This window comes from Neofelis nebulosa, chromosome 10, assembly GCF_028018385.1.
Source record: "Neofelis nebulosa isolate mNeoNeb1 chromosome 10, mNeoNeb1.pri, whole genome shotgun sequence".
NCBI classification, from domain to species: domain Eukaryota; kingdom Metazoa; phylum Chordata; class Mammalia; order Carnivora; family Felidae; genus Neofelis; species Neofelis nebulosa.
The window spans coordinates 110,662,807-110,686,717 of NC_080791.1; the positions used below are offsets into that span (position 1 = coordinate 110,662,807).

The 23,911-nt window shown below is 46.4% G+C and overlaps 1 protein-coding gene across 4 annotated transcripts in view; it reads right to left on the bottom strand.

Moving 5' to 3' along the window:
• KMT5B (lysine methyltransferase 5B) overlaps window positions 1-23,911 on the bottom strand; it is a 58,512-nt gene that overhangs the window by 20,494 nt on the left and 14,107 nt on the right. For 2 of the 4 annotated variants that reach the window (XM_058689888.1, XM_058689889.1), the window contains exons 2-4: window positions 15,380-15,615; window positions 9,224-9,371; window positions 4,212-4,280 (exon numbers count right to left, since the gene is read on the bottom strand). In XM_058689888.1, coding sequence (XP_058545871.1) covers window positions 4,212-4,280; window positions 9,224-9,371; window positions 15,380-15,539 — 377 coding nt within the window. In that variant the 5' untranslated portion in view covers window positions 15,540-15,615. The remainder of the gene's footprint in view (window positions 1-4,211; window positions 4,281-9,223; window positions 9,372-15,379; window positions 15,616-23,911) is intronic. The other 2 variants (XM_058689890.1, XM_058689891.1) reach the window with 2 other exon arrangements.

The window sequence follows — 23,911 nt, forward strand, 5'->3', positions numbered from 1 at the left end:
CTAATAAAAGAGGATAACCAGCAATCCTGATAAATCATTACTGCACAAGTAATAGCCATCACCAGGAAACAGAACTTCTCTTTCTTCCAACTGTATTTTGATTTTTTTTTTTTTTTCACTGTTACTTCGTTAACTGAGAAATGACCAGATGACTCAAACGAAGCTGTCTGCCTCAGGCTCACACTAGTCCTGTAAATCTGGATGGTACAAAAAGACCTACAATAGAGCTGGTCTGGTTGAGAGTCAGAACGACAAGAACTTTTCCAGAGCATGCACAACCAAGCCAGAAGAGTGCAAGGCAATGAGCTTCGGGAGGATGAAGCGAACAAAATCCTGCCACAAACAGAACACTCTCCATGTGCGCAGTTAGAAACCCCCCAAATCAAGTACCCCAAGAGGTCCTGAAATACACCCTGATGTCCTAATATCCGCGTCAAATTAACCTTTGAGAGGTGCACTCGGAAAACAACAAGGGCAAAAAGCACAACTCTAATGGTGGTGCTGCTAAACTGCTGATGTCAAAGCTGAAAGGCTTCCCTAACAAAACAGCTATAATGCCTTCGGAAGGCTGTACCGCTAGCAAGAGTCACACACGATGCGATCGTGGTCCAAGAAAGACTTACACTGGTAAAGCCCTTTTTCTAAAGTTGTGTTCCCAGTAAAACATGTTCTATGACAAAGGTACTTGGACCTTAATTTCAAAATGTCTTCTCATGTCAATTGCCTTTGGCTCATTTTCCCAAATAAAGTTTTTTGTTGTTGTTGTTTTTAAATCTACCGACAACAAAAGGAGTAGACTGCTATTCAGATAAGGTGTTAAGAAAAACTATTAGTGGCTGAGAAGAAAATATATTTGAACTACACCTTACTCCAACATTGACAAACCGCATGTCTCATAAACTCGAGAACTCTAAAATCGCAGGAAGATCTGGCCCAAACTCCAGCACAGGAAGCAGAAGTCTTTTTCTAGGTGAGCTATCACAAACGTATTCATAACATTTCAGTGAAATCTCAAGCCACAGTCTCTCACCAAGGAGTCCTTACTAGGTGCCGCGTGCGCAGGTGCTGTGGTGAAAAACAGGAGAGAGAAGACCTGACCGCTGTTCTGGAATGGAGACTCCAGTGGGACTAGAAGACACATGTATGCATCCAACAGTTAAGCAAGGCGTCGCCATGCTAATGCGAGTTAGCAGGGTACAAACGACACGCTACAGCACTTTAGATACAGAAACGCTCGCTGAAGTGTAAGATCCGTTTGCGAAGGGGTTTTGGAGTTGACAACGATGTGGGAGTTGACAATGAGGAATGCTGTGATTTCAGCCTTCTAAAGGAAAAGCAGAATACTACCATAGGCAGCAAAGAATCCAAAGAAGGATGGCAAAGTGAGAGGGAGCCTACACAGAGGATCGTAAGGAAGCTGGGTTCAAAGACATGAACGAGGGAGTCAGCTGGCTGGCAACAGTGAGGGCGAGTACTAGAACAAAGAGGAGGGAAGACGTGAGATCCCGAATGGGTAACATACTGTTTACTGGACAGGACCTCTAGAGGACTTCCGGGGGTAGGAAAGCAGGCTGACGCCTTGGAGAACGAACTACCCACGGGCTCCTGTTTCAGTAAAGCTTCTCACAGCTGGTAAGCAGGACTATCAGGAAGACTTCGAACCCATCCTGGAGACAGCAGATGGACAACTGGACAAATGGACAATGAAATGGACAAATGGGCAATGCCCCGTATTACTTTCCATTTCGACCAATGAGCACACCAGCCCGCCCTCACGGGCAGACGAGTGCAAGTCCTTCGGACAACTCTGAAGGTCTTCAACCAGGCTGTCGGAGAACCACCGCTAAAATGATCTAAAAATCACCCGCAGAACTGTGGGAGCACCCATACTCCCACGCAGGTCGACTACCCTACGGGGTACCTGTGGCCACAAGCGGTCTTCTCCAGACCGGGCTCCTCAGAAAACCGAAGTCCGTCTGGCTGCAGCCCTGCACTAGGGGGTCATGTGCGCGTGCAGGACGGGCCAGACGAGCAAGCAGCTGCCGGCTGAGGCACACCCCTGCAGGCAACACAGAATGCGACACGGCGGGAAGCAGAAAAGCAGCAGCTCACTCAGAGCACGACGAGCAGTCCAGGGTGTCAAGCGGCCAGGCTACGAGACCCCAGAAGGGCCCAGCGATCTCCGGGTTCCCGTGGAACTGACCAACGGGGACGCTCTGTTCTCAAATAATCACACGGCTCGATGCGTTCGAGAGCAAACCAAAGTCAGGGCTGAATTCACCTAAAGCTCCTAAGCACCTGTCAGAAAAACAGGTTACGGACCTGGAACGGACACTGGCTCCTCCTGACAGGCTTTCTGTGTGCCCTCCACCTCCTGAGGCATGTCCCTCCCTACCCGAAACTGCCTGCCAGCTAGCCTTAGTTTTGTTCATGATGCCAAACCATTTATATGCTGAAACCAACACTAAGTAATCAACTCTTGACTGAGTAATGGTCTGCCTTCTATGTTTCCTGCGCTGACTTTCGTTTCTGCTCTCCTGCCTTCTATTGCCTCAAACACAAACAAAACCCCCAAAACCGTCCCTCGTGCTACTCACCAGCAAGAACCTCCATTTCACTTAAAATGTAATTTACTGTCAAACTCTGTCTCGGTTGGCTGCTAGAAGGCGTGAAATGACACTGAGGCAAAGGAGGAGGAGATGGTTCTGGGTGCAGACAGGAAGGGGACGAGACAGTCGTTTTTGAGAATCCTACAGAAGTACATCCAAATCACCTGGCTGACAGTTCAAGTCAAATCCCATCATGACAGATACCACAGGAAGATAAAAATTACTTAATCACATAAGACTCTCACAACTAATAGGGCCAGAGCAAAAGGCACTCAAGACCCTTGAAAGCAATGACCTGGGTCTGTATTACGGAGTAGGAAAATTCCCTCGGTCCCCTCCTGAACCACGGTCATTCTAGACCTCCCATACGAACTGTACAAAGCTATCCTCACTCACACCACGGTTGTCAAGGCTAAAGGGGAATTTAGGTTCTCTAAAGCAACCCTCTTGTTCCATAAATGAGAAAAACCAGGTCCAGTGAGGGCCGTTAACAGAGGGACTACCGTTACCCAGTCCTACTCGCTCACGGGAGCTCCGGGGGCCCCCCTGGTGGCGTTTCACGATCAGAATAGGATTTGACTTGCGTTCGCCACGGAGCACAGCACGGAGCCCAGCCGGAGACAGTGAAAGGGCCGGACACAAATATATACTTTTGAATTTAGTATCTGGGGGACGGGGGGACGGGGGAACGGGGGACGGCAAATGGCATGGCAGGGGAGGCAAGAGACAGGTGTTTGGCATTTCCCAATCGGTCCGTCCTTCCTCCCCCTCTTCATACAAACTTGACAACTTTAAATAAACCAAACATTTATTTCTCTCTTCCCACACCTCTGATCAATGGCTGGTACGTGAAATACAAAAATATGTCATTTAAATCATTTTTATCACAAAGGGCAGAAAGAAACATGAATTCACACTCCCACACACCTGTTCCCCACTCTTTCCAGAGACTGACTTCCCAGGTTTTCTTGCTATTTGGTTTTTCTGTTTCCAAACCCAAGTGACCAGGGAAGGAAAAGCTGTAGATGTGTGTGAGCTGTGCTACTGTGCCCTTCCATGAGCAAGTACAACCAAGAGCTGACTGGAGGGAGGGGAAGAGGAGGGGGACAGAAAAAAGGGAGCAAGGGAAGGAGAGAGGAAGAGAGAGAAAACGCTCAAATATTGAAGATATCAAATAAGAAGACCGCGAGGCAACATCGTGAACACATTTCCCCCTCTCGGAAAGTTTAACTGCACACGGACAGTTGGCAGGTGCCGAGGAATCATGCTAGAACCACAGCTCTTCGCTCCTTCTTGACCTGAGAGTCGACCACCACCAGAGACATCCCCGGCTGAGTCCTACCGGCAGTGCTCAGCTAATCCCAGGGAGTGACTCCTGATCTTTTGATGAATGCTTTCTCTTACAAAATTACCCTGTTATGGAGTACGAGTGATTCTTTAAAGATAGCTGTTACTAAGACCAAACTATTTGAAAAGGTTTGCAAAACGTTCTAAAAGTCGTGTTTATGCTGACACCTCCAATTACGTAACATAAAAGAACATCATAAAGGCCGAAACAGGTTAGTTGGTATCTTATTATTGTTTGTAATGCACTCTACCTACCTCACAGGGTTGTTGTGAGGAAAACTGTCAGATTTTGAAAAATGCCTTGAGCTCCTCGAAGGAAAGGCGCTATATAAATGCAAAAACAAACAACAACAATAAAAAACTATTTGAATAATTTGTACTTGTCATTTCTAAACAGACTTACAATAGCAGTTGTTGCAGAAGTCCTTAAAACGCTGTGACACTCGAGAAGATTGTGACACCACGGGCAGACTCAGTATAGTAACAAAAGCCAAGATGTTGAAATTCTTTCCTTCCCACACATCATTTGCCCCTTGATCATATTAAGTTAGAAGGTCTAGAAGTTTCATTACGCTTTCTAGTCAAGCACTTGACTTTACAGTGAGATTTAGGGTGACTGATTTCTAGTTCGCATCCAACAGTGGACACGAAACATAATACGTAAACAACCAAATTAAAATTAGACCGTTACAGCACTGGAAGGACGGGTGCAGGCTGTAGTACAGCTTGGACCAAATAATAGAGAAAAGTTCCAGAAGTCCCACGAGGACTCTTCCCATTTGTCACGTTCTCTCCTGCTCAGCCCAACGTCCAGTGAGTCTCCCCAACGCCTCAGGAGACTGAAATCTCTGGGTCACGCAGCCTAAAACAAGGGGCCGTGACAGAAAGCATCCCCCCTGCTGTACAACAGCACTTGTACAAGATCTCCGCTTGTTTTTAAAAAAAATCAGAGGCATGACTAACAACTCTATTCTCTGGTTAGAGGGAAGAACTTAATTTTCATAATTGACAAGAGTCACTTAAATCGAAGTACTTCCCAGTAAACTGAAATTTCTATTTTGTTTATACCATTTCCAGATATTCCGGCTGCAACTCTGACTCACTTGTGCATAAATGGAGGGACATATCAAGATTTAAACATAAGCATTCGGAATAGAGCCAGCTAAGGAAATTCTTAAATCGTTAAATATCTACCGTATCCGAACACCGTTTCTGATGGCACGCTGAAAGAAGCAGAGGGAGGGAAGAAGGCATAAAACAGAGAAACTTAAAAATTTGACAATCAAATTACAGACGTCCCAACAGGGCAACGAAAAGATCCCTCACACAAGGGATACACAGACAGCTGGGACGGTGAGAATCCAAGCTGTCGTATCTTCCGGTCACATCTTTCACACCTCACAGAAAGAGAAGTCCATAAACTAACAATTTATAAGGAATATTTACGATTATTCTAATACGGCACTACAGAGTTTCCTTATTTTCTATAAAATGGTATCTTTGGGAATGACATTAAGCCAACATTCTGACAAATTCTTGCTCAAAAGATGAAGAACAGAAAAGACAGTCTTATTTTCAAGTAAGTGACTCAGATTAAATGAAAATGTGCGCCTTTCACTCAGATTAACAAGCTTCATTAATGAAACTTCTGCGTTCTTCCCAAATGTCAGCTTACAAAAGAATCCGTTAAAATACCTTTGAAAAGAATGCCTCTGGTGCAAGGTGCCCGGGGACACAGCAACGTCCCGGCTCGGCCACGCCAGCCCAAGGTGCCAGTGCTGCTGTCGGCTGACCTGCTCTAACCAGGGCGCACCAGACTCTCTCTCTACATCACCAATGGCTACTCCAGAAACTCTAGGGGTAGAATTAAATGTTGTAGCAGAAAACACGAATAAATGTTTTCTTCTGAATGTTTAACGTGGCTTAACCAGTTTTATAAATACATATACAGATGTGTATATATATATACATAAATTTTTTAACATTTATTTTTCAGAGAGAGAGAGAGAGAGAGAGAGAGAGAGAGAGAGAGAGAGAATGGGAGAGAGCGAGTGAGCGAGCAGGGGAGGGGCAGAGAGAGAGGGAGACAGAATCCAAAGCAGGCTCCAGGCTCTGAGCTGTCAGCACAGAGCCCGATCCAGGGCTCGAAGCCATGAACTGTGAGATCATGACCTGAGCTGAAGTCGGGCACTCACCAACTGAGCCACCCAGGTGCCCCTAAATATATAAATAGATTAAAAAAAATTTTTTTTTAACGTTTATTCAGTTTTGAGAGACAGAGCACAAGCGGAGGTGGGGCAGACAGAGAGGGAGACACAGAATCCAAAGCAGGCTCCGGGCTCTGAGCTGTCAACACAGAGCCTGATGCGGGGCTTGAACTCACAAACTGCTCAAAATTCATGAAACCTGAGATCATGAACTGAGCCGAAGCTGGACGCTTAACCAACTTAGCCACCCAGGCGCCCCTCCTTTTTTAAAAGTGTATTTATTTATTTGTTTTGGGGTGGGGGGAGGGGCAGAGAGAGAGTCCACCAGAGAGAAACTGGGAGGTACAATCCCAAGCGGGCTCTGTGCTGAAAGAGCCCGATGCGGGGGATCAAACTCACAAACCGTGAGATCATGACCTGAGCCAAAATCAAGAGTTGGACAATTAATCGACTGGGCCACCCAGGCACCCCTAACCACTTTTAATTTTAGATCCTGTATTTTAATTCAGGGATGCTCGGATACAGTAATGTCTTGGGTTTTAATAATATTTGTGGGGTAAATGCTAAATTTTACATTTTAGGACTGCACGTTTTTAAATGAGCCTAGGAAACTACTGATAAGGAAGTTTATTTATCTTGAGAGAGAGACAAAGCACTAGCTGGGGAGGGGCAAGCAGAGAGGGAGAGAGGGAGAACCCCAAGCAGGCTTTGCACCGTTAGCACAGAGCCTGAGGCGGGCTTAAACTCACAAACTGCAAGATCACGACCTGAGCCGAAATCAAGAGTCGGACCCTTGACTGACCGAGCCCCACCTGGCGCCCCCTGATAAGGCCCTTTGATGTACTCATCACATCAAAACAAAGTTCGGGAGGCCAGACGGCCTAGGACCTCGCTATTCCAAGTACAGTCAGGAGCTTGTTAGAAACGGAGCATCTCAGGCCCCAGCCCACAGCTACTGAATCAGAACCTGCATCTTCACAAGACTCCCCAAGTGACTCATATGTAAAACTAATTATAGGAAACAGTTGTCAGGACTTTTATTAAAAAATAGGAGTAACTTCCTATTGTAGAAGCCGGTAACAGGTAAACTGCTCATCTTCTGGAGCAAAGGACGGCGGGAGGACGGGGAATGGACTATAGGGAGTTCCTTCCTAAACCAATGACCCTTCTGTTATTCTGATGCAGTCTTTCCGTGATGGTTTATGTGCTTCCACAGTTCAGTATACAGGGCACAGTGAACGTGACCTACCTAGCTCTTTTTTCTCTTCCTTGATGACTCCAGGTCATAATTATGGGCCTTTGCAATAATAGCCTGACCCTCTCTAAGACTGTTATGTGAAAGCGATTCGTCTTTCTTAACTATTACCGGGACCTTCTAGGAGAAGCAGCAGTGGCCTCGCTGGGGACAAGAAGGGAAATGGACTGAAAACAACGCAAACCAGGGGAGCCCGGCTGGCCCAGTCGGAAGAACGTGCGACTCTTTATCTTGGGGTTGTGAGTATGAGCCCCACGTTGGGTATAGAGATTACTAAAAAAAACCAGACTTTAAAAACATTCCTTGAGAAAATAATTTGAGAAAAAAATAATGCGAACCAGATTTTATTTGGCTGCTAGGGCATCCAGTACTGCTGATTTATATCCACCTGTCTACTTACAAAATTTAGGCATCTGCCCCTCTCAGGTCAGGGAGCTATTTAAATACGTTCTCAAGTCCACTCCAACTTGTCACTTCATTTTAGCAAGGAAAGATCTACGGTGACAGGAATCATGAAAATACCAAAGGCTTTTTTATCCAAATTACTTCTTTCTGGATCTAGAAAATAATTGATACACGAATCATACAGTCTTTTGTTTTCATCTTAGCAACGGACAGAATTAAAAGGGGGAAAACGGCACAAGAGTTTCCTCTAATCACCTTTATTCACCAATTCCTCCCTCCCCAACTACTGGCGACTAGTCACCTGGTGATCAAGTTGCTCTGGGGTTGTCACTGGCCCTGGAGCTACAAGCCACCACTGCAAGTATCAGGAAGGTAGGAGGCATCAGTGGCCTAGAACTGGCTCTATACATTCTCAACCTCACCAGACTTGAAAGCCCTCTGCCACTCATGTTAAGAGGGAAAGTTGTAAAGTTCCGAGTTAGTGTCTGGTGGCAATCGTGAAAGTATCTAAGGGCCATTTTCAGGGGAGAGATGCTTAAGAAAACATGAATTACAAAATTAAAAAAAATTTTTTTTTTAGACAGAGAGAGACAGAGACAATGTGAGCAGGGGAAGGGCAGGCAGAGAGCGAGCGAGCAAGAGAGAGAGAGAGACAGAATCTGAAGTAGGCTCCAGGCTCCGAGCTATCAGCATAGAGCCCGACGCGGGGCTCGAACTCACAAGCCGTGAGATCATGACCTGAGCCGAAGTCGGACGCTTCACCGACTGAGCCACCGAGGCGCCCCATGAATTAAAAAATTTAAAGGATAACAGACTTCAAAAGCAGTGTTAATATTTTATACAGATGGCATGTGATCCTCAATAAAGCACCTCCATGTCTGTTTTCTGCTCTGCAGACTGAACAGACAGATGCAGGTCTTCAACATTCTCTTCATTCCAGTGACGAGGTGAATCTCAAAGATCAAATGTGACGGCAATACATTCCCTATATACGGTTGCAATTAGTTAGAAGAAAACTCTGTCATAAAATCATGAAAAAACCCCTGATGTAACCTACTTTATGTAGAAAAAAAAATTATTGTATTTTCAAGGCTTCACAGGATGCTTCTAAGCTTTTTCTTTCAGCTTAATTATCGCAACATTGGAAATAGACTAGGAGATGCTCCCCCAGCTTCATATTTTCATAGGAACAGCCTGAGATAAAATAAGAACACAGAATTAAAACTGACAAGACTCCTGGAAGCTTTTGTTGCTTTTCTTGCCTCGAATACAAAATCTTCTACAGCAAAGACCTTTCCTTTGATGTCATCTTAAATTCTGACTAAAGGCAAAATTAGCATCTGTTTTCTCAAACTCAACATCATCATCCGCTCCACTTCAGGATACAGACTTACAATTACCTGGTGTTCATTTTGTGTGTTTGAAAACCTAGATAGGGGTCAAGAACCAGACTGGTCGCCAGGTCATCGTTCTCACAGAGCTCCTTGGCAGACATTCCAGAAGACGGCACATATCGACTCTGGCCTTCGAAGCCCGAATTACCGTTACCTGTGAGGAGAAAGAGAAAGGAAAGTAACTCAAAGGGAAAACCACTTCAATCTACCTTTAAAACCTTTAGTTTCGTTGCCTTCTCAAGTCAGCCATTAAGAACGGAGTACGTTTTGCACAGACAGAAAGCCAAACACAGCGAATGACCGAGAGCGTTTTGCTTAGCAGATAAGATTACCAGGGTTCCCAAGAACAGGGTCTGGGTAGTCGTGAGAACCTTGGGCTCAAATAAATGCCTTCCCCGTCCCATCAAGGAAGACGAAAAACGGAACGAGTGGACGCTCACCACCGTGGCAAAAGACAGCATCAAGCGCCACTGCGGACAGGGCCGGGGGACACAGGAGACGAGAACACAAGAAAGTCTCCGCAGGAAGTGCCAGGACGGACATCAAGTACGAAGAGGGGGCCCCCGAGGGGTGAACTCCGCCACCCTCCTCTTGGGCAGGTGACCCTCACTCCCCACCTGGTAGCTGAGGCCCACAGGAGAAGAGACTTGCCTGTGACTACAGAGTCAGGAAGCAGAAGTGGGGAAAGGAGGAGAGAGAGAATGACAGGCCTATTTCCAACCTGTCTAGAACAGATTTTGAAGGAATGGATAAAAATAGAGAAATGCCAGAAATCCATAACCGAAGTGATGAGGTTTAATGGTGGTGTTTATAAAGAGAGCAAAGGAAAGCCAAACTTAAACGGGTGAAGTTTCATCCGTGCTGATTTAAGCCTGACATGCGTGTCACAGACAACCTTTTCAGGAATGTAATTATGCCAACGATGTAACTTGAAGCCTCTCAAAATTAAGATGTGGAAGAATGAAAGACAGTGCAAGGTATAACTTTCTTTTCCACACTCTTTCAAAAAGCAAATTAAACACAACATGTTAAGGCCCTATCAAAAGGTAGGTAGGCATATGTTTTGTAATCAAGTTATTCATTTGCATGTAGGTATGTAAAAGCTATCAAAGTCGTTATGTTTTTTCTTCATTGAAATGTAATTCACATACCATACAATTCACCCATTTAAAGCGCACAGTTCAGGGGCGCCTGGGTGGCTCAGTCGGTTAAGCGTCCAACTTCGGCTCAGGTCATGATCTCACGGTTCCTAGGTTCGAGCCCCACATCGGGCTCTGACAGCTCAGAGCCTGGAGCCTGCTTCTGATTCTATGTGTCCCTCTCTCTCTGCCCCTCGCCCACTCACGCTCTATCTCTGTCTCTCAAAAATAAACAAACATTAATTTTTTTTTTTTTTTTTTTTAACTAGGCTTCATGCTCAGCGTGGAGCCCAATGCAGGGCTTGAACTCACTACTCTGAGATCAATACCTGAGCTGAGATCAAGAGTGAGATGCTTGGGGCGCCTGGGTGGCGCAGTCGGTTAAGCATCCGACTTCAGCCAGGTCACGATCTCGCGGTCCGTGAGTTCGAGCCCCGCGTCAGGCTCTGGGCTGATGGCTCAGAGCCTGGAGCCTGTTTCCGATTCTGTGTCTCCCTCTCTCTCTGCCCCTCCCCCGTTCATGCTATGTCTCTCTCTGTCCCAAAAATAAATAAAAAACGTTGAAAAAAAAAAAATTTAAAAAAAAAAAAAAAAAAAAAAAGAGTGAGATGCTTAACTAACTGAGCCATCCAGGCGCCCCATGTGTCCTTTTAGTTTGACACATTCTAACAGCTGTGAAGTGATACCTTGTGGTTTTGACTTGCATTTCCCGGATGACTAATGATTTCAAGCATCTTTTCATGTACTGGCCATTTGTGGGTCTTTGGAGAAATGTCTGTCTATTAAGATTCCCTTGCTCGTTTTAAATTGGAGTTTGTGGGGCGCCTGGGTGACTCAGTCAGTCAAGAATCCAACTTCAGCTCAGGTCATGATCTCGCGATTTGTGAGTTCAAGCCCCACATCAGGCTTTACGCTGGCAGCGTGGAGCCTGCTTGAGATTCTGTCTCCCTCTCTCTCTCTGCCCCTTCCCTGTGCACACACTCTCTCTCCCTCTCATAAAGGAAGGAAGCAAGGAAGGAAGGGAAAGAAAGAAAGCGGGAGGCAGGGAGAAAGAGAAAGAAAGAAATTGGAGTGTCTTTTACTGCTGACTTGTAACAGTTCTTTATACATTCTAGATACTAGTCCTTTATCGGACGGATATGTGATTTTAAAATGTTTTTCCCCCTTCTGTGAGTGTCTTTTCATGTTCTTGATGTTAATCCCTTAAAGCACAAAAGTTTGTTAACACTGATGAATTTCAATTTACCTTTTTTCTTTTGTTCCTTGTGCTTCCAGTGTCCTATCTAAGAAACCTCTGCCTGATCCAAAGTCATGAAGATGTATGCTTTTGTTTTCTTCCAGGGATTTTATAATTAAGGTCCTTTGATCCATTTTGAGTTAATTTTTCACACATACCGTGAGGTAGGGTCCAACTTCATTCTTTTGCCTGTGGATATCCAGTTTTCCCAGCACCATTCATTAAAAGACTATTCTTTCCCCACTTAATTTTCTTTGCATGCTTGTCAAAAATCAATCAACTACAGACATGAAGGCTTCTTTCCAGACTCTTGATTCTATTCCATGGATAGGTGTCTAGCCAAATACAACACTGCAGCTTGGTAGTAAGTTTTGAAACTGAGAAGTGTGAGTGTGCCATCTCTGTTCCTTCTCAACACTGTTTTCGCTGCTCTGGGTTCCTTGAATTTCCACAAGAATTTTAGGATCTGTTTGTCAATTTCTGCAAAGAAGCCAATTGAGATTTTGATAGGGACTGAGTTCACTCCCTGTAGATCCCTACAGATCCCTGTAGATCTGTAGATCATTTGGGGAGTACTGCCATCATAACAATATTAAGTCTTCTAATCAATGAACACGGGATGTCTTTCCATTTATTTAGGTCTTCTTTAATTTCTTTCAATAACGTCTTGCAGTTTTCAAACTGTAAGTTTTATAGTTTGCGTGCTGATCTATACTGCTGAGCTCATTTATAAGCTCTAATGTTTTTTGTTTGTTTTTAATGTTTTTATTTATTTTTGAGACAGAGAGAGAGAGAGAGAGAGAGAGAGCGCGCGCAAGCGCATGAGCAGGGGAGGGGCAGAGAGAGACGGAGACACAGAATCCAAAGCGGGCACCAGGCTCTGAGCCGTCAGCACAGAGCCTGACACAGGTCTCCAACTTACAGACAGTGAGATCATGACCTGAACTGAAGTCAGACGCCTAAGTGACTGAGCCACCCAGGGGCCCCAAGCTCTAATGTTTTTTAGTGGATTCCTCAATCACGTCATCTGCAAAGAGAGATGGTTTTTACTTCTTTTCCAACCTGAATGCCTTTTAGTTCATTTTCTTGCCTAAATGCTGTGGTTAGAACCTCTAGCACAATAGTGAACAGAAGCGGTGAGAAAAGATACTCGTCTTGTTCCTGATCTTAGGGGAAAAGCATTCACTGGTCTTTCAATATTAAGCAGGACATGAGCTGTGGGTTTCTGTAGATGTCCTTTATCAGGTTGAAGAACTTCCTTCCGTTCCTACTCTGTTGAGTGCTTTTACCCTGAAAGGGTGCTGAATTCTGTCAAATGCTTTTTCTGCATCTATTGGAATGATCATACGGGTTTTGTCCATCATGCTACTGAAGTGGGAGCATTAATTTTCAGGTATTAAGCCAACTTTGCATTCCTGGGATAAATCCCACCTGCTTATGCAACAGAATCATTCTCACTTGTTGCTGGATTTGGTTTGTTAGTATCTTGTTGAGGATTTTGTGTCCCCGCTTTAATAGAGATATTGTACTTTTTAGGGTATTTTTTCTTGTGAGGTCTTTGGTTTTGGTAGCAGAGTTAATACTGGTCTTACTGCATGAGGAAGTGCTCCCTTTCCTTCTACTTTTTGGAACAGTCTGCAAAGACCTGGTGTTGATTCCTCTTCAGATATCTGCCGGTATTCACCAACAAAGCCATCCAGGCCCGAGACTTTCTTAGTAGTGTGTTTTAAAAATTACTGATTCAACCTCTTTACATGCTACAGGCTTATTTGGATTTTTGTATTTCTTCTTGAATCCATTTTGGTAGTTCGTGACTTTCTAGGAATTTGTTCATTTAAGTTACCAAATTTGTTGGCATCCAAGGGTTCAGAGTAGTCCATTATAACCTTTTTTATTTCTGTAATGCAGCAGTAATGTCCCCTCCTTCATTCTTGACTCTGCTCTTTTTCTTGATTAGTCTTGGATAGAGGTTTGCCGATTTTGTCGATCTTTTCAAGGAGTCAACTGTTGTGATCCTCTCAAATTTCCATTATTCACTTCTAATTTTACTCCACTGTGGTCAGAGGACGTACGATGTATGGCTCCAATCCTTTCAGGTTTGTTGAGACTTGTTGCATGGCCTAGCCTATGGCCCATCCTGAAGAACGTGCCACGTGCACCTGAGAAGAACGTGCGTTGTTGGTGGGTGGAGTGTTCTACAGACGTCTGTCAGGAAGCACTGGTTTAGGGTAGTGGCTAAGTCTTTCCCTGTTCATCCTCTGCCTCGCTCTTCTATTCATTATTCAAAGTGGGGAACTGAAGTCTCCAAATCACTGAATTGTCTGTTTCTCCCTTCAACGCTGTCAGCGTCTGCTTCGTGTATTTTGTGGCTCTGTCAGGTGAAGTCACTGAGGTTTACCTAAGATGGAACACTGCTTTGTTTTGCTTCATCACTGGCTCTCTTTTTGTATCATTCTTGTCCAATGACACTCAATACGATGCTGTCCGTCTTCAACTCTCTGGGTTTTTCCAGCCGGTCCTCTAAATCTGTCTACACACGGCAAAGCGTAGCCCATCTAATGATCGTTTTTCTAAATTATCACGTACCTCCAACAACTGTAAGACCTTTTTGCTCTGGGATGCCCAAAAAGGCGGCCAACAGCAGTTTGGAAAAATTAAAAACTGACCAAAAAAAGTCGCCTAATTTACCACCCGGAACTAATACCCCTGCTATAGTCGCTACGTTTCTCAATTCCTTTCGGTTCCCGTCACGTGCTACAGGGTGGGTGGGTGTCCACGAATGGGAGAAATCTATCCAGTCCTGGGATCTCTCCCTCCTACCCCAAGCAGGGATTTCTGCCTCGTGTACTACAGACACAGTGACCTGCTCTGATACGGAGAGGCTAAGGGCAGCCTGGGCCCCGTAACCTGCATAAACCTCTAACAGGTATGAGGGTAATCAGTCAGGACTGGTGCAATCTACCTGAAACCGTTCCAAATGCCAGGCAGAGCCAACCCTACTCAGAGCGGGCCAATTCCAACGCAAACGAAGGATGTTCCGGAGGGGCTAAATTAACCTCAGGAAAAACAAGAACGGAAAAAGCCGTCCTCCCTCACGCGGCCGTGCGCCACCGGGGATCTTCACCTAAGGCAGCTGCCTACCTAAGGCTCACACGCATCCCGGGGCACTGTCCTGCTCTTAAAAGAACTATTTCTTGAACTCTCCACAAGCAGCCCCACCCTCACCAAGGAGGAGCAAGGTGAGAAGTCACGCGTCATCAACAGTGCTCTGATGTCGGGACACACCACCGTCCGCCCTCCAGAAACGGAAGGAGCGGCGACAATTTGTGACGCTGCCCTAAATTCCGTTTCCCCTGTAAATGAGAGTTGAATTTATTATTCACACGTCTCAGTTTTCAAAGAGATACATACTTATACTTACATCAAACATAAAAATACAGTTTGAACTTCAAAGAAATTCAGCAGCAGCACTTTAATACAGTTTATAGAGCAGGTCAGCCATTCAGACATCCACGCTACAAAATAGAACTTCAAGTTATGGATACAAAAGCATAATTAAAGCGATCTTATTAAGCACCGAACTAGAGGCGTACACGTCAGAGGAGAGTAAGGACTGTCAAAACTCTGAAAGGGTGAAAAAGAAAGAAAGAAAGAAAAACCTGCACCGTTAGCTGGGAGAACATGAAAACTTGTTTTGGAAACAGCAGAGACAGAACACACGGTACAAGCTGCGAGGCATCACCGCCCCGCGCGACAACGGAAATGACAGTTGCATCGTGTACATACATCTGCTCGACCTCCTCTCAACCGCGTGTCTGCCGGCCTTCGCGGCCTCCTTCCCCGCGGGCTGCAATTTGGCCGGGCTCTGCGGACGGTCATTAGACAACTTGCCTCCACTCCTCCTGCCATTCACCACCATGTTCTTGGATTCTCCCAACCACTTCATGCCCACAGACCGCCTGACCCAGGTGCATTGAGTCGTTCTCTTCAGATAGCTTAGAGAATAATTCCAACGTTCTCTCCTAACAAAACAAAACATGAAAAACAGAACCGGGAGGTAAGTACGTAGGAGACCACACCACCCGGACCCTTGAGAAAGATACCAAGTATTGAAAGGAATTCCGTCTCGGGCCACCGAGGAGCAGCAGCCCAGGCTCCGCGTTGGGCGGGGGTGGGGTGGGGGGTGGCGCGGGGGCGCTCAGCAAGGGCCACCAGGAGGGAAGGACAGGAGCAAGTCAAGGCCCGGCCGTGGCCCCCTCACCGAGCACACCCCGAGTTCGTGCAGGACGCCACCCGAGGTGTGCCACGCGCTGCCCGACGCCTCCGAGGACAAGCGCACCACAAGTTCGTCGAGAAAAGGGAGGGGACGCACATCCACGCCAAAAGGACGAGGGAGGTGCTGAGCGACGTCCTGGCAGCCGTGAGGAGAGTGGCAGCCAACGACTGAACTCCTCCCCTGTGTATGTAGTAAATAATAAAGACTTTTTCGGAGGAAAAAAAAAGGCAATTTAGTAACTACTGTTTCCACTCTTTAAGGACCACTCGGCTCCCCAAGCCATCCGGTGTCATCTGTGCTGTCATTCAGCACACCCAGACTCTGGACAGGAATTCACTTGTCTTGCTCATTGCTTGTGCTGCAAACAGCCACCGACAAAGAGTTAAGTGCTCGTGAGTATCTATCTCTTGCTCGCCGGTAAGAATAATTTTGCACCTTGTTATGCGGACGTTTAGGTACAGCTTAATAATCTGCTCAAATTACACGTTTTGGTAGGGGCGTCTGGGTGGCTCGGTCGGTTAAGCATCGGGCTCTTGATTTTGGCTCAGGTCACAATCGCACGGTTCCTGAGTTCAAGCCCGGCGTTGGGCCCTGTGCTGGCAGTACAGAACTCACTCAGGATTCTCTCTCTCTCCCCCTCTCTCTGCCCCTCCCCTGCTTGTGCACTCTCTCTGTCTCTCCCAAATAAGCAAATAGGGGCGCCTGGGTGGCTCAGTCGGTTCAGTGTCCGACTTTGGCTCAGGTCATGATCTCGCAGTCTGTGAGCTCGAGCCCCGTGTCGGGCTCTGGGCTGACGGCTCGGAGCCTGGAGTCTGCTTCAGATTCTGTGTCTCCCTCTCTCTCTGCCCCTTCCCTGCTCATGCTCTCTCTCTGTCTCAAAAATAAATAAAAACATTAGAAAAAAATTTTTTTTAAAAACAAAATAAGCAAATAAATATTAAAAAAAATTACATGTTTTGGGAACAGAGTATTAACTGTGTGAGAAAATCCCAAGGATGTTCTCTTCTGTTACGAGGAGAGCTTAAGAAAAGGTGTCTAAGTCAAACTTTGTCCACAACAGCTCTGCCTTTCTGTTGTCAGTTTGAAGTCAATGCTCAAGGTACTTCAGGGACTGATACTCAAATATCAAAGTCTTGCCCATCATGAAATGTCTGCCTTTACAATAGCAACAAAAATTGAGTCATTGTAATATCTGCTAATATAGAGAGATCCCTCACCATCTGAATTTTAATTAGCTGAATTTGGGAAGTGAATGATTTGGCTAGTGAGGGATGCTCATAATCTGTAAGGCCCTTTGGAAATAAGAGTGTAACAGATCACAGAAAGGGATGTCCGTGGCATCACCTCATTATGGAATTATGCTCTAATATAAATCAGACTAAAAAGGCTCCAGGATAAGAAAGTGCAAAAACACAAAAGTTCAGAGCTAAAGGTACCTGAAGACCCCAGTACAGTTCCTTCCATCTGCACGTGGAACCGACGCCAGAGAGGCTGACGCCCGTGCCCAGAGCCACGCAATCAGGCTGGGGGCAGGATCCCCAGGAGAACCCGGCACTGCCGCCCGAGGGTCTCTCGCTAGACCACCCAGAGGCCGACTTCCCTTATTTTGTTACGAACGCACAGAGCAACACAAATGATAAACTATTCTGAGGTACTTCCAGAAATGTATACTTGGTCACGCCTTTAACAATACCCAACAAAAATACGAAACACCGAATTTTTACCTGATCTCAGGTCTCCTCCACGGTCACAGGACTTGCGTGTGACTTCACAGTGGTAAAGTGCGTGTGTGAGGCACACGCTTACGTACAAGGTAAAGAATGTCTGATCCGTACTAAGGATGCTGTTTACAAACGTTCTCTACTATGTGTTCTTCTCCTGGCTCTTTCACTTAAATTCAATTGGCACTCAACTTTCATTTGCCTAGCCTTTCATTTTTCTTGTCCGCCTCACGAAACCCAGAAAACGCTGCACGAACAACGGAAAAGGCAGGTACGGGGCGCCTGGGTGGCTCAGCTGGTGAAGCGTCCGACTTCAGCCCAGGTCACGATCTCACCGTTCGTGGGTTCGAGCTCCGCGTCGGGCTCTGTGCTGACGGCTCGGAGCCTGGAGCCTGCTACGGATTCTGGGTCTCCCTCTCTCTGCCCCTCCCCCACCCGCACTGTCTCTGTCTCAAAAATAAACATGAAAAAAATTAAAAAGAAAAAAAGGAAAGGCAGGTAAAACTACAGACACAGTGGTTATAAGCTGAAGATTTTTCAATGATTACGTTTTATCAGACTGAACACGAGACCTACTGATGACCAAATGTCCTGTATGTGTACTCAGAAGAAAAGGCAGAGGAGTTAGGAGCAGTATGCTTCTGAAGCATAAAGACAAAGAAAGCCTGGAAAAAAGGCAAGGCCCACGACACTCTTCCTTCGCCTGTGCCTGTAACAGTCTGACCCATCTTTTCGTCTGGCTCACCTCTTCACGCTCCAGGGTCTTCCTTGACCCTCACCGCCAAATTCAGGTGGACATCCCTACTACAAAACTTAGGTGAAAACCCTTATGTCACTACACTGCAATGGTCTGCCTGCCTCCTTAACTGCCCGAGTTCCTGAGGCCAAGAACTCGTTTTCTTGTTCTCCAGCACAGCACAAACTGGATCCGAGGCCCTCGATAAATGAAGGTGTGGCCTATGCCTAACAGGAACGATCTCTGTATGTGTTTTAGGCTGTAAAATACCACAGTTATAACCTGACCCTCTCAAGTCCTCTCCTTAAGACGTGAGTGCCGCCACTCGCGCCTCCCTACCACCCGCCCTCCCGCCTCCGCCCGGAGTCTGCGCCTTCACAGGACCAGGACAGGACCAGGACCAGGACCAGGACCAGGACCAGGACCAGGACCAGGCGAGGTGCATCTGGTCCTTGAGGAAGTCCATCTCGAGAATGCCCTCACGGAACACACAACTCGTGGAGAATGGCTGGAGAATGTGTTTTTAGGACTCAGGAGTCCTAATATCCCTTGATGAGGAGACATAAAATAGAACTACACATGAACAGCAAAGAGCAACGTGGCTTCAGAGAGATTTAAGGGACAAAAGGAACAGTAAGTAATCTCTCCACTTAAGTCCCACCTGAGATTCTCACTCAGATAAAAAGCAGAAAACCTGGGGTGAAATCCAGCAACCTGCTTTTCATAAGCCTCCAGGTGACCGTGACTAAACTCGGTGTGAAAACTATTGTTCTCAGCTACTTCCTCATCCACTAGCTCATCTGAGAGGGCAAAGAACACAGGCCAAAATTTTAATCTGAGGACATTAGACCTATCGACCAATTTTTTTCCCTGAGAATGAAGCAAAGTTCGCCAAGAAGTCATTTTAGCAGCACACTGCAGCCCAGTGCGGGGAACACAGAAATTATACGTAATTCCAATGAACTGAGGGTGAGGATTAATGATCCATCCAAACTGAAGCAAATTCATAACCTCAAGCCTCATTTTTTACAAGTTTTGTTTTGTTTTGTTTTGTTGTAGAGAGAGTGTGTGCGAGCAGGAGAGGGGCAGAGAGAGAGAGCATCTCAGGCGTGCCTCACACAGCGCGGAGCCCGACGTGGGGACCGTGAGATCACGACCTGAGCCGAAGTCCCGAGTGAGCCCCCCAGGCGCCCCTCCAGTCTCACTTCTATTGCAGCCAACCGATATTATTTTGTTTGAACTTTTAAGATACTAAGGTATCACGCCGTCAATCACAGAACATGGCTGAACTTCACTGGTATGACTACACTGCCCGCCTGGATACATTCTAGCTGAGGCTCCCATACACTCCCCTTGTCCAGACGGCGGCAGTTACCATTAAGGCAAAAGACACTACTTAAGCTCACAAATGAACTGTTTCGTAAAAACCAGTTCTAGTGAAACTATCAGAATTTGGGGGCTATTTATAAATTTCTAGCTCAAAATGAACGTATGCCCTACTAATCATGAGGTCGCTGTTTGTTTGTTCTGGCCTCCTGAGTGCGGACTCTTCTCGTTGGTGCCATCTTTCCTCTAAGACCACAAGCTGAAAGAACACTTACATGTTAAAGGTGGAGACGAATCCCAAAAGCTCACACAGCTGACATCGTAGTAGCCTGTGGAGAAACACGGGGAGGCCAGCAAAGCCTAAAGCCTTTCACGGCTCCCACAGCGGCCCCACGCCCAACATCAGCAAGGGTGCGGTCTCTCTGGCCCGGGGAACAGCTGGCTCACAAATACCACCATGGACTTGGCTTGGTTGACAGTGTCTGAACCAACTGGCCACTATATTCAGAAGTAAGAATTACCTGAAATTTACCCCAAAATTGGCAGAAAAAACAATTTCAAAGAGTAGAGGTCACTCCTTAAACGGAGTAACGATGCCAAATCCCTCTCTGTTCCGATTCCCCGGTACGGTTGACCCCTGAACAACACGGATCCACTTCTATGTCAACTTTTTTCCGATAAATCCAGTCCAGCACTGCAAATGTGTTTTCTCTTTCTTAGGATTTTCTTAATCACACCTTCTGGAGCTTTATTGCAGAATACAGCATATCATACATGTAATATACAAAACTCACGTTAACCATTTATTATGTCGATAAGGCTTCCAGTCAACAGTAGACTGTTGGTAGCTAAGTTTTTGGGGAGTCAAAAGTTGTATGTGGAATTCTGACCACACAGGGGGTTCAAGGGTCAAGTGCGTAAATCAGGAAAATTATTAGACATCTATTACATTCCGGTTCCAGGCCCGGGGGATACAGCAAAGGACAAAACCAGGTTTCTGCCCTCATCTGTGCTTACATTCTAATGAAAAAATTGCTGGGAAGTAACAAATTAGCAATTAAATGCCAGCACCTTGGAGAAAATCAAGCGGTTTCTAAGCGGCAGGGAGTGTTTCAGGTGACATGGGGGTGGGAAAGGGAGGCAGCAGTGGGTGTGCAGAGGACCAGCACAGAGTCCAGTGTGGCTGCGGCGGGGTGAGCAGGGAGGGGGCAGGAGGGAGACCGGAAGGGGTGCCAGAACATGTAACGGGGAGTGTCAAAGCCACTGCTGACACTTGGGCATGGACTCTCAGGGAGATGGAAAGCAGGACTGACGTGGTCTAAGTTACAATTTTAAAGGCCCACACTAGCCACTTGCTATGTGGAGGAAAGCTCAGAAATAAATGCTTTTTAAAAAGCAGATCTAATGAAGCCAGTAGTAACTGGGGAACATGAGAGAAAGCACCGGTTAAGAGGCTACTGCAATGAACCAGTGGCCTGGGGCAGCACGGGTGGCAAGAAGTCACTGGTTTTGGGATCTTTTCTGAAGGTTCGCAGATAGACAGGATCTGCAAGCAGACTGCGGGAAAGAGGGGACTCTAACAGGCCTCCAAATTGAAGCACAGAATTTACAGAGGTGGCAAAGACTACAGGCAGCTCAGGTTTTGGCAGGGGTCGGGGCGCAGGACTTGAGTTTCGGTCATGTTCGAGATGCCCAGGAGAGACAGACGCCAGATGGGCCGCTGGACCTCAGGGGCTGGAGTACTGGTCCAGGCTGGCCGGTGCCCTAATGGGACAAGATGCAATCACCCGGGGGGTGAGTGCAGGTGAAAGAAGGCTAAGGACACAGGGAGCTGCTCTCAGACCAGGACCCAGCAGCAAAGGCAACTGAAAGGAGCAACTGGTCAGGGAGGAAAAGCAAAGACCAAACAGGGACCAGCGCTTCAGGAAGCGCGTGACCGACTCGGGCACGGGCCGCAGGTGCTCACAGGGCAAAGCTCTTTCAGTCATCAAAACTCAAGGGCAAGATGGGCCGCTGACGATCTGAGAACAGACGTGAAGTGTTGAAACACGGGCTCGTGGGGAAAGAGTTAGATGGCAGAGGGGAACATAGGGAATAATGAACAGAAAGAGTCCTAAGTCCTGTGTCATTTGTTTCAAATGAGAGAAAGCTGCATGTGACCGAAAGAATACATGTAAATTAAACTCAGGGGAGGGAGGGGCGCCTGGGTGGCGCAGTCGGTTAAGCGTCCGACTTCAGCCAGGTCACGATCTCGCGGTCCGTGAGTTCGAGCCCCGCGTCAGGCTCTGGGCTGATGGCTCGGAGCCTGGAGCCTGTTTCCGATTCTGCGTCTCCCTCTCTCTCTGCCCCTCCCCCGTTCATGCTCTGTCTCTCTCTGTCCCAAAAATAAATAAAAAACGTTGGAAAAAAAAAAAAAAAAACTCAGGGGAGGGAGATGAAAGGAAGGTTAATTTGAGATCAGCATGCCTTCAGAGTTTATATGGCTCTTTTTTAACAACAAGTTTTTAAACAAACAGATTCCCGGGACGCCTGGGTGGCTCGATCGGTTGAGCATCCACTTCGGCTCAGGTCACGATCTCGCGGTCTGTGAGTTCGAGCCCCGCGTCGGGCTCTGTGCTGACAGTTCAGAGCCTGGAGCCTGCTTCCGATTCTGTGTCTCCCTCTCTCTCTGCCCCTCCCCTGCTCATGCTGTCTCCCTCTGTCTCAAAAATAAATAAAAACATTAAAAAAAAAAAGACGATTCCTTTTCTAAAGGAATAACAAAGAGCACCTGAGCGTAACGGGGCGTTCCTGAGGGGGCTGCACAAGCTCGGCTCCCTCTACTTTCCAGAGTGCTCACAAGAACAAGAACGGTGCAAGCAGGCTCTAAGGAAGGGCAGTTGAGGCAGCACTCGGGGACAGCCAGGATGTGTCCCTGAGAGGTTCACCCACTCTGAAGTCGACAGGAAAGGAAGATTCACTTCACGTGGCTTCACTGGACCAACAGGTGGGGAAGGAATTCAGATTCTTCAGATTCTAACATCAACCGTGGATTTAAAAAAAAGGGTCGACGGGGCACCTGGGTGGCTCAGTCTGTTAAGAGTCTGACTTCGGCTCAGGTCATGATCTCACGGTTCACGGGTTCGAGCCCCGCATTGGGCTCTGTGCCGTCAGCTCGGAGCCTGGAGCCTGGTTCAGATTCTGTGACTCCCTCTCTCTGCCCCTTCCCCGCTCATGCTCTGTCTCCCCCCCATCCCCTCTCTCAAAAATAAATAAATGTTAATAAAATTTTTTTTAAAAGACCTGCACTCCAAGAGGACAATATTTAAAGACTTACAGTTGTATTTAAAGAGGAAACTTTTTAGGGGCACCTGGCTGGCTCAGCTGGTGGAGTACATGACTTGATCTCGGGGTGGTGGTTCAAGGCCCACGGTGTGTGTAGAGATTACTCAAAAATAAAAAATGTTTACAGTGCCTGCGTGGTCAGTTGGTGAAGTGTCTGACTCTTGGTTTCAGCTCAGGTCATGATCTCAGTTTCCCGAGTTCGAGCCCCGCATTGGGCTCTGTGCTGACAGTGTGGAGCCTGCTTGGGAGTCTCTCTCTGCTCCACCCCCCTGCCCCCACTCACGTTGTCTCTGTCTCTCTCAAAAATAAATAAAAATAAAAAAGAATTTACAAATAAGTTTATAAAGAAAAACAAGAGGAAACTTCCTATGATAATACCACTAAGGTAAGAGGCACACCACACATTTCAAATCACCAACAGCATTCCCTATCTTTGGGGGAATGAGATGAACATAAAAAAATTTACCCTCCAAATGTTTACAGCAAATCTATTTATAATTGGGAAAAAAAAAAAAAAAACCCAACCAAACAAAAAACCCAATACTTAAAAAATTTTCAAAGCGAAGCAGAGTTGTTTCACAGAAAATGTGCTTGCTTCACATCAAGTGCCTGCACTGTTCCAGCAGTGACAGAGCATCAACAAACGTCAATGTCCTTCTCTCCTTCCACTGTCCCTTTATGGGCACACAAGGGGTTATATAGACTGTTGAGTGACTTCTGACTTAACTGCTCATGCTCAATTTGAAAACTCTGTTCCAATCCTTTCCTACTTGAATGTCTTAAACACAAACCAGAATTTTAAAAACTGTCAGTAAAATGAAAACAATGACTCTGAATAAATCAAGAATTTTAATATAATTCCTGTGACACCATCAGGAATTTTCTAACCAGGTGAGCCTGGGTGACTCAGTCGGTTGAGCATCTGACTCTTGACT